The sequence below is a fragment of the Octodon degus genome, unplaced genomic scaffold (assembly GCF_000260255.1).
Source record: "Octodon degus isolate 3935 unplaced genomic scaffold, OctDeg1.0 scaffold00239, whole genome shotgun sequence".
Taxonomy (NCBI): Eukaryota; Metazoa; Chordata; class Mammalia; order Rodentia; family Octodontidae; genus Octodon; species Octodon degus.
The window spans coordinates 304,726-315,329 of record NW_004524815.1 but is presented as its reverse complement, the minus strand read 5'-3'; the positions used below and the strand labels follow the sequence as shown (position 1 = coordinate 315,329).

Here is a 10,604-nt window from a genome sequence, read left to right as displayed (position 1 = left end):
TCTCTCTCTCTCTCTCCCTATTTCAAGTGTCCCAATTTGACCTCCAATTTAGAAACCTTGTTTTTATTGAACCAGTTACTGAAATTATACTGATCGTTTTTCTTCAGCATTTTGTCTCCCTCACAGAATAACTTAGCAAGACTCCAGTGTGACATGAGGAAGGCATTAACCTTGCCTTCTCCATGACTAATCTAATGCTATAATCATTCATTAAATATTTATTAGTATTGCTGTATTGTCATTAGGAGTTCCAGGTAATCTCTTCCTGTCTATAATTTGCTTCCTTCAAAAATCATGTTTCCAGCAAGATAGCTTAGCAGACTAAGCTTCTGCTCAGACAAATGCAGGGGCTGGGATTCGATCTCCAGCACCAAAGGCCACACGAGCTATACCACAAGGCCCACAGAGACAGCAACCAAGACCAGGTGTGGTGGCCCACGCTGACAGTCCCAGTGTTGGGAGGCTAGAATCAGCTGGATCATTACGAGTCTGAGCTGCACAGTGAGACCTTGTACCAAGTACATAAATTTAAAACAATCATGTTTCTCTTAAACCAGGATATTAAGCACATCAATCAGAGTTATCTTAAAGCACTTACATGCTTACTATGACCAATTTCATTCTAAGGTTTAATGATATGGATAGAAATCAAGTTGCTACATGTTTAGAGACCTATTATTGTTGTATTAGATTATGCATTTATATTAATATAAACCTGTCATTTCTCTGTTTTATATTTATTTTTTATTGAGAAATAAATATGAATGAGACAGTTTCACAGCTGATTAATAGGACAGTTTTGATGGTCAATACACTGTACATTGCTATCTTCTTAGTGGTTATCCATAAAACCTGTCATTTTTCAATGTGGTTTTCTAAAAACACGAATATGAAAATATCCAAGTAAATTGCTCAGATTTAGTGCAAAAATACTCCACATGCTGGGTTTTAAGAAATCAAATATTACCTGCACAGAAATACTCTTATGATCTCTAAGTTAAACACATGAAAGAGATATGTTTTTGAGCTGTACTTTGAGATTCAATACACAAAATAAAAAGAAAGACATAAGAGACAAAACCACAGCAATTAAAGCAAAGGAAAAAACAGATTATTGATAGAAATATAATCTCCATTCTCATTTGAGGAGCAAGTTTCCATCAGAAGCAAAATTCAGTAAAATCCAGATTGTTGGGAAAAAAAAACTGATATTTAATTCATATTTAAAATCTGAGGGTTTAATTGAGTTCAATACATAGACGATATTACAATTATCAATTCAGGCACATTATATGCATTTTGTCTATGCAGACAAAGGATGCATTCCTATTGAAAAGGAATACGAATGCCACCCAGTGACAAAGCCATTATAGTTTTAGCTGTCAAGTGACATCGCCTCCTTAGTAACTCTGATTTAATGGGGCTAGCATTCTATAGGGAGCCCCAAGAACAAACTTTAAACTTCTTCCTGAAGATCCTACAGAATGCATTTTTGACTTCTTTGTTCCTGACACTGTAGATCAGCGGGTTCAGCATGGGGATCACTAGGGTATAAAACACAGAGGACAGCTTGTCAATATCAGAGGACTGAGCAGACTTGGGCTGTACGTACATGAAGAAGAGAGTCCCGTAGAAAACTACCACCACTGTCAGGTGAGACACGCAAGTAGAGAAAGCTTTCTTTCTTCCTTCTGCAGACCGCATTCGACATATGGCTATGAGAATCATAAGGTACGAGAACAGTACGACCAGGAGGGAGGAGGTCAAGTTAAATATTGCAAAGTGATTGATCAATGATGCTATCTCTCGTCCATTTGAGCACAGCATAAGTGACACAAGAATGTTGTCACAGTAAAAATGAGTGAGACGAGAGGTACAGAAAGTGGATGTAAAAATCTTACTCGTGAACAGAAGAGCCTGAAAGGTGCTGTAGAGGTACGGAATGCCCACCAGCACCTGGCAGCGCGTCTGGGACATGATGACGTTGTAGAGCAGAGGGTTGCAGATGGCCACGTAGCGGTCATAGGCCATGGCTGACAGGATGAACATTTCGGTGACAATGAACACAATGAAGGAGACCATCTGGACGGCACAGGCATGATAGGAAATGGTATTTTGACCCATAAAAAAATTGACCAGCATCTTAGGATAAATCACAGTGGCATCACTCAGATTGATGTAAGCCAGGTGTCTGAGGAAAAAATACATGGCGGTGTGCAAGTGGGCATCCAGCGTGGTCAGGATGATTGTGCTCAGGTTACCCACCAGTGTGACCAAGTAGATGATGAGGAAGATCACAGAGAGGGGCAGTTGGAGCTCAGGCAGGCTGGAGATAGTGCTCAGAATGAGGGCAGCAAGCACCGTTCCATTGTGTCCACCCATGATATCCTTGCAACACTTCTAGGAAGAAAAGAGGGAGACGTTATGCCTTCAATTCTGAACGGCAAATAGATTATAAGAGGCATCCAAACCCCCGAGATGATTGTAATAATAAGTGATAGAAAACTCACTTTCTATTCTAATTCTAATTAAAGGAGACATAAATTTTTCTTTCTATAAATGAAGTACCAATGCCAAACAAGTGAATAGTTTTACTCATGGAAAGAATCAGCAATATTTGGATCATTCTCTTCTTAAGAAATGCCAGGGCTGGGGAGACAGCTTGGTAGTCTAAGCACCTTCCTGGTAAGCGCAGTGACCCAGGTTCAATTCCCAGTGCTACCTGCCGTACCATCTCCCTGAAAAGTTGCCACCGATACTGGGTATGCTGGTTCAAGTGTGTAATCCAGCACTGGAAAGACTGAGACAGGAGGATCGCTATGAGTCTGAGCTGCATAGCGAGACCCTGTACCAAATAAATAAATAACCAAACAAACAAACAAATAAATAAATCCTTAAAACAAAATAAAGGAAATTCCTATCAGTGTATAAATAGAAATGCTGTAGGCTTTATTTCATTAATATGGTGGAACCAGACTTTCCTTTTTTTGTGCAAACATATGGTGTGGAAATGAATAAAAGTTGAAATAAAATATATCTACCACAGTAAGCCACATTGCCATTAACGCTTGAACCATTCTCTCTGCTCCAGACACACACATTGCTACTGTCCAGGGCAGTGCTGATGACTTACTTACCCTAGTGAGCGATCAAATATTGATGACGTGGGTACCAGACCTCAACAATAGAATGCCAGTGTCATAAGAACTCTGGTAGGTGACATCCATTTTTCTCACTGGCTGTATCACAGCAGAAATTCTGGCTGTATCCCAAGGTCAGGATGACCTTGAAACATAAACCACAATTGATTCAGGGCGTGAAGCACCAGCCACAATACAGCAGAAGATATTCACAAAATAGGAGTTCTAGGACTGCCTCAGAAAGTGGCAGTGAAAATGGGATACACATATTCCCCATGAAGGACAGCACTTTGGAAGACATTAATGGTTCTGTGTCCTTTCTTTATTAAAATTTGTGTTATTTAAATGTACACTGTGTTTCTTGAGTACATCTTGTTCTGTCACAGTGTGACAATTCTAGGAGAGAATGAGCCCTCTTAAAAGTTATATGCAGATTTATCAATGAATTAATGAGGCAAAGTGTCTTTGTAAAAACCTTTCAAATAAGATACATAACCTTTGAGCAATTAGGCCCACTATTTCATTGCATTCTGAGTGAAATTTCATCAAGATTCAATAAAACTTGTGTGTGCATTAACATCTACAGATATTTTTAAAATCCAAGGAACAGAACTTTGCTGTAATATTTTGTTGTGGGATTGATGTGCATATTTGTAATTTTGGCAATTAATTGTGATTTTCATTGATAAATGCTGCCTTCCTATATAAGAAATGGTTTCTTCCCATATGGGAAGAAGTGTTAAATTCATTATTAAAACTAATTCAGAGATTTTATGTTTTTTTAAATACTTACTTACACTTGAAGTTGCAAATTCCTTCTTGCTCCCAGTAGACATATAAATTCATTTCTCAGGTTGTGTGGTCATTTTTACTTTGTTTTAGGGAAAGAGAATCCTCAATTATATTAGTCTTTAAGACAAAGATGAAGATATTTTCGTGCTGATGTAATAGCTTGTCGGTCAGTTTGCAGACTTTGCGTATTTACTTTAAATGCTTTATACCATTAAAGAGCAGTATTGTAATGATAGTCTCTAAATACTTTAAAATATTCATTTGATCATTTTCAAAACATGATTTATAGGTTTTCAATGGAATAAAGTGTGACACCGCTACATGTAAATATTTTAGGAAAACCTCTTACTCCTCATTTCACTACTCGATGTAGTAGTGAGACCCTGAACAACCAGGAGACGCTTCCCTAAAATATAATAAATAAATAAATAAATAAATAAATAAATAAAATTTTAAAAAAGCAACCAGAACAATTAAAGGTGAGGATTGCACTTGAGACCAAACAGTTGAACTCTTCTCCTGTCACATTCCCAATTAGCGCATGGATACCTCGAACTATGTCAATACGACCATCACTTGGAGGAAGAAATTGGACAGCAAATCATTCTGATGCTTTACTGCAGAAGGGAAATTGGTTACTGAGCCACCCTTGTCCTCCTCCACAGATGCCAGAGGTCCAGTTCTTGGTGTGCAGTACCACATCAGCAAGAACAGCTGGGAGCAGCGGCAGGTGGCAGGAGTTCCAGGAATCCACGCACGGCGGTGCTCACTGGAGTTTCTGAGTTAGGAAAAGAAGCTGGGCATGGGGTGAGCCTGGAGATGGCCATTTGTCTTCAGATCTCTTTCTCTCACTCCTCAGCCAAGGCCTACTATGTTCTCAAATTTCTACATTGAATTTGCAAGTGGTGGTCTTCCATCCTAAGACTTTACTGTAGAATAAAAGACGCAGTTGGTTCAGCAAATATTTATTTCCAATTGTAATGTCTGTATTACACCCATATGACCATATGTCAATTCCTTCTCTTACCTAAGTAGATGGCACGCAAAGCGTACCTGCAGGCTTTTTGGAATACTTCATGGAACACATTCACACATTTGAATTTGGTCTCCACACACAGCAGGCACAACACAAGAAGGATACAGAGAAACTGATTAACCAATCTATGTGTCACCTCAATACAGTACGCAATTATCAGACATGCAATAATTGTTTCATAACTTCAACTCTCTTAAACTTCAGTCTTTTTAACTCTGTAAATTCAATGTGTGAATTATTCATTCATTGAATATTCCATATGAAAGAAATCAGAACCAAATAGAGGTAGCAATGTAGAAAAGACAAACGGTGCCTGGAGTATCTGCTCCATGATTCCCGTGACACCTAGCAGTGATAATAACTTACACATCAGGAAATTTCACATGGATATATTACCATAACCTGTTTTTCAAAAACAGCATTATAATGTAGTAAGAGTAAAGGTAAATGACATTGTAATGATAAAATTCTAATTATAGTAAGGGTAATACCTGTTATAGTTTTCAAAATCAAAAACAGCCTCTTGCATTATTTTGGAATTGCCAAACTTATTCAGCTCTACAGTGAGATTTCTGCCCTACGTTCACTTCTATCTCCCTTGATACTTCCATTGTCTCAATGGTGCATTAATCTGTCACCAGTCTGACTGAGCACCCACAATTCTCAGGGAGATGCTGCATTCCACAGTGCATTTCCAGGACGCAAGTGTATTTGACTGTGGGTGTCTATGGTCAAAAGCCTAAATTAAGAAGATCCAACATCCCCGGGTGAACATCCGAAGTCAGGGCAATTCTTAGTCACCTCAAAACAGGAATCAGATTTCCTTCTCTGAATTCACTCTGCCTTTGTGTATGGACAAGAATTTAAGGCTCCCAACTCTATGAGTGATATTCCCTGAGGAAAGGCAGTTAATTCACTTGACTATCTCTGCATCATCCCAGAGACTTAAAATTGGCTATGATGAAAGCCTGGATCTTCCCTGAGGAGAATATGTCAGGGAGACCCAAGGAAAGCAACAAGCACCGTGAATTATCAGATCTGTTCCATGGAGACTTCACTGACTGAATTCAAGGTGCTCATTCTCCACTTACACAGTGAAAATAGAGGAGACATAGTAAAATAAACTTTCTTGCCTCTTGAGCCCTGGGACCCCGAGAAGTTCCCACATCTATTATTTTAAACAACAGCATCATTATCACCCAGAAATTTTCCATTCTCTTGACATCTCTCAATAAAATACAGAGTAAGAACAGAATGAAAAACGTGTCATTAAGCTCATACATGCAAGAGATGGAGTTTAACAAGAGATGTAACTTTTTGTATCGGACAATGTCAGTCAAATCTCCTCAGGATTTACCCTGAAACCTTCTACCATAATTTGTAGATCCTTTGTTAGTTTCAGCCATGTGGATGAGTCATGGCTGTTGTTTGACCAATTTGCTCTCTGTGAAAGCCTCAGAGAATGTTTTCTCTCCATGGGACTCTCCTTAGGTACACTCTACATCACCAGTCACTTTCCTCTGTGGCCCCATAATGTACTTGATCAGAAAATTTGGGACACAACTGAGTTATAGGATGTTACAGTACAGGTTCTCTTTGTCCTGAGTCCTTACTGACCTTGAAAGGCTAGGGCCAAAATGCTGACTGTCCTTGTAGCCCTTCTTTTTCTCTAAGTTTTGGTCTGCAAACTTAAGTTGTTAACCCTCCAGAAAAAAAGCTCAAAAATTACATTTCTTGTTATATTGGTCTTGCTTTATCTTGGTCTCATCCATCCAGCATAAAAGTATAAAAATGAAGTATAAAAAATAAAGTCATATTAATATACTGAACTGTAAAAGGCTCAAGTCAACAACTTCTGACATTGGCAGTGCTATGGATAACCAGCTACTATTATGAACTACTGGACTATATTGGATTACTTTGCTGAGTTCACGTACCTTCAATATTTAAATGGCAATGAAATACTCATGCCTGATAAAACTGAAGAAAAAAAGGGGATATAAATGAAGGACCATTTTGTATTTGTATATAAAAAATAGTTAGTATAGACATATAGCTACTGTCTGTTACCTCAATGAGAAGAAATATTTGTTGTAAGAATGTTTGAACAGGATATCATGTCTGCGTTTTGTACTGTGAATAACCACTACCAATACAACTATATGCAATACATTAATTATTGAAACTGTCCTATTAATTGGTTTTCAAACTGTCTCATTGCTGTTTGTTTCTCAGTAAAGTTAATAAAAAAGATGAAAAAAAAGAGAGAGAGTTTAAGACAACTAAGATAAATTGAGTACTTTTCCTGAGGTCTCAATAATGATAAGCAAAAGACAAGAAATTAATGTTTGCTGTCTAAATGAGTGACAGACATTCCTTGTGCTTCAAAACTGTGGCGGTGTATATGAGGGAATACATTCCATCATGTATAATCAGTGGTATTATTTCTGGAACTTAGACGCTGCGGAAGGTGAAATGCTCAATGCAGTTATCCTACAGTCTACTAAAATCTATGTTTCTCATTTCATATTTCAAAGCTGCACTTTTCTTTGTGTGTTTAGGATAATAAAAAATTGGAATGTCAATGAATAAAATTATCAAATATTTTTGGCGGTACCAGAGATCAGACTCAGAACCTTGCACTTGGCAGGCAAGCACTGATTCCATTGAGGTATCTCCCCACCCCCTAAAATTATCACATTTGATAGAAAAATATGTTCATGCTTCCTTAGTAACTCAATGTGATGTGGATAATATTTTGCCTTTAGTTGAATTAGAGTTACTTGGCCAATATCTCGGTTATGTTTTTACCTGGGACAGGCTGTTCTTGTAACACTCAAGAATATAAGCTCACTGTGTATACCTGGCTCACCTTGAAGGTTCAGAGAATCTCCTGACTCAGTTTCTGGATTCTGGGAATTCAGATATGTAGCAACATGCCCAGAATATCTGGCATAAATTTCTAAAATTACAAATTCAGAAAGGATTTCTAATTGTCATTTCTTTCTTCCTTGCTTGCTTGCTTTTGTTATACTGTGTAATGTCTCCTACCCAGTGGACCTACAATTAAAAATGTATTAAGAATCTTGTTTTGGTTCTAGTACTTACTATAAGTATACTAAGAACTTAGGTTGAAGGCTTTCCTTCCTCATTGGACTGACATAGGAAAGCTTCTAGTATAGTTTGTTTAAGGTGTCATTACTGCATCTTTAGTGAATAATCTGTTATAATCTTTCAATAAACTTGTACTATAAATGTTGTATCATTGTTTACAGCAGTCCCTGTCAGTTTTCTTCTTTATTCCCTGGAATACCCAGGTTTGTGTTCAATCTTCCATGCTATTAAAAACATCTCTCACTGCTTTTTAAAGTACATATCTGTTTATGCTAGCTCCAATTTCATTTCAGGATTTAATTATCTCATGGATGTAGCACATATTGCTGCATCATTATAGGTGTGTTATTTATGCAGAAGAGCATATACTTTATGTGAATATATACTTTCAATTCTTTGATTCATTGTCCCCCAAAACTATGAAAATTATTACTAATATATTTGTGCAATTTCAGACTTCCTTTCTAGCCTCAAACTACCCTCAGTAGAACTACTTCTAAGATCTTCACTGGATAATCCAAATTGAACAAAAATATCCTGCATGCTGACTTTTAAGAACTCGGGTCTTTGAAGAAATATTGACATGTGACCCATACATATGGGGAGTGCATGCAGAGGAATCCTAGGTGAGATCGCACTTGAGACAAAGTTCATCCAAAAATACAAGGTAAAGAATACAGATGTGGAAAATCAAATCACAGCAATCAGTGCCACACAAGCACGTAGCTTACTGACATAGAATGTAGTACTTACTTTCATCTGAGTTATCAAAATTCCTAAATGCAAAAAAATGAATAAAAGCCAAGGAATGTTGTAGAAGAAATGATATTTAATCCATACCTAAATATGTATCTCCCAATAGATATTGCCATGTCTAAACGGATATGTTATATTGAGTTTTGTTTGTGGATCCCAAGCGATATATTCCTGACATTTTGCAATGCTGTCTAGTGACACTGTCTTATTGGTTTTAGTCTGTCAAGTGACATTGCCTATTTAGTAAATCCTAGCTTGCTAGGCTAGCATGCTAGAAGAAACACTAAGCACAAATTTTATACTTCTCCCAAAGACCCTGTGGAGGGCATTTTTCAATTCTCTATGTCGAAAGCTGTAGATGAATGGGTTTAGCATGAGGACCAGTAGCGTGTACAGCATGGAGGACACGATATCAACTGCAGTGGGCTCAGCACACTTGGGCTGCACGTACAAGAAAAACACAGTCTCACAGAAGATCACCACCATGGTCAGGTGTATTGCACGTGAGGAGAAAGCTTCTGTTCTTCCTTCTCTGGAATGCATTTGAAATACGGCTGAGGGAGTCATAAGGTAACAGTGTGAACAGGAGGGTGGGCACCACATTAAATATTGCAAATTGATTGATCAGTGATGCTATCTCTTGTCCATTTGAGAACAGCTTAAATGAAACAAATATCATCCTCACAGTAGAAGTGAGTGAGACAGGAGACACAGAATGATGATGTACAAATCTTACTCGTGAGCAGAAGAGCCTGAATGGTACAGTAGACATATGGTATGCCCACCAGCACATGGCAAGCACTTTGGGACATTTTGACATTGTGGAGGGGGGTTGCCGATGGCCACACAGTGGTCTTAGGCCATGGCTGGCAAGACGAAAAGTTCTCTGACAATGGACACAACACACAAGGCTGTCTTCATGGCACAGGCATGGTAGGAAATGGTATTTTGACCCATAACAAAATTGAACAGCATCTTGGGATAAATGGCAGGGGCATCATCCAGATCGATGGAGGCCATGTGTCTGATGAAAAAGTACACTGCTGTGTGTAAGTGGGCGTCCAGCTCGGTCAGGACGATCATGCCCAGGTTGCCCAGCAGTGTGAAAATATAGATGGTGAGGAAGATCCAGAGGAGGGGGATCTGCAGCTCTGGTAGGCCAGAGACCGTGCTCAGAACGACCTCTGAGGGTACTGTGCGGTTGTGTCTGCCATGAGGTCGTAGGGTGTTTTCTAGGGAAAAAAAGGGGGATTTTACATCCTTCCTTCAGAATCTGCACACTAATATTAACACTCACTCACTGAATAGAATTGTTAATTGTACTCAGCCATAGAACGCTAATATGAGTTTCTAATTTTAATTGTTCAAAAATGACATACTCTTCTCTTTCTCTAAGTGAAGTATCCATGTGAAAGGCATGATTAGTTTCACTCCTTGAGGACAGGCAGTAGCTAGAACAGTGCTACTAACAAAACCCTATCCGTGTAAATATAAAAACATTAGGCTTTATTTTAGCTGCACAGTGGGACAAGTATTTTGTTCTGAGGATACAAAGATGGATGGAGAAATAGAATAAAGTTTTAAATAAAAGTTAACTGTTAGAGTAAGACCCATTGTGACTAGTCAGTCTTGAAGCATCCCCTTTGTGCTAAAACATAGGTGTCATTGTCCTTGCTGCACTCCGAGGCAGTTTTGACAGACTCCGTCCAGCAGCGAGGCGAGCAGGTGTGGTCCAAGTTGGTGAAACCTGCTGTCCACATTGTGCA

At 38.5% G+C, this 10,604-nt stretch overlaps 1 protein-coding gene across 1 annotated transcript; it reads right to left on the bottom strand.

Moving 5' to 3' along the window:
- Positions 1 to 1,431: 1,431 nt before the first annotated feature.
- On the bottom strand, positions 1,432 to 2,382 carry LOC101577955 (olfactory receptor 8K5-like). Its single transcript, XM_004645804.1, has one exon. It carries the CDS (start codon positions 2,380 to 2,382, stop codon positions 1,432 to 1,434), a length of 951 nt encoding a protein of 316 aa, XP_004645861.1.
- Between the last annotated feature and the right edge of the window lie 8,222 nt (positions 2,383 to 10,604).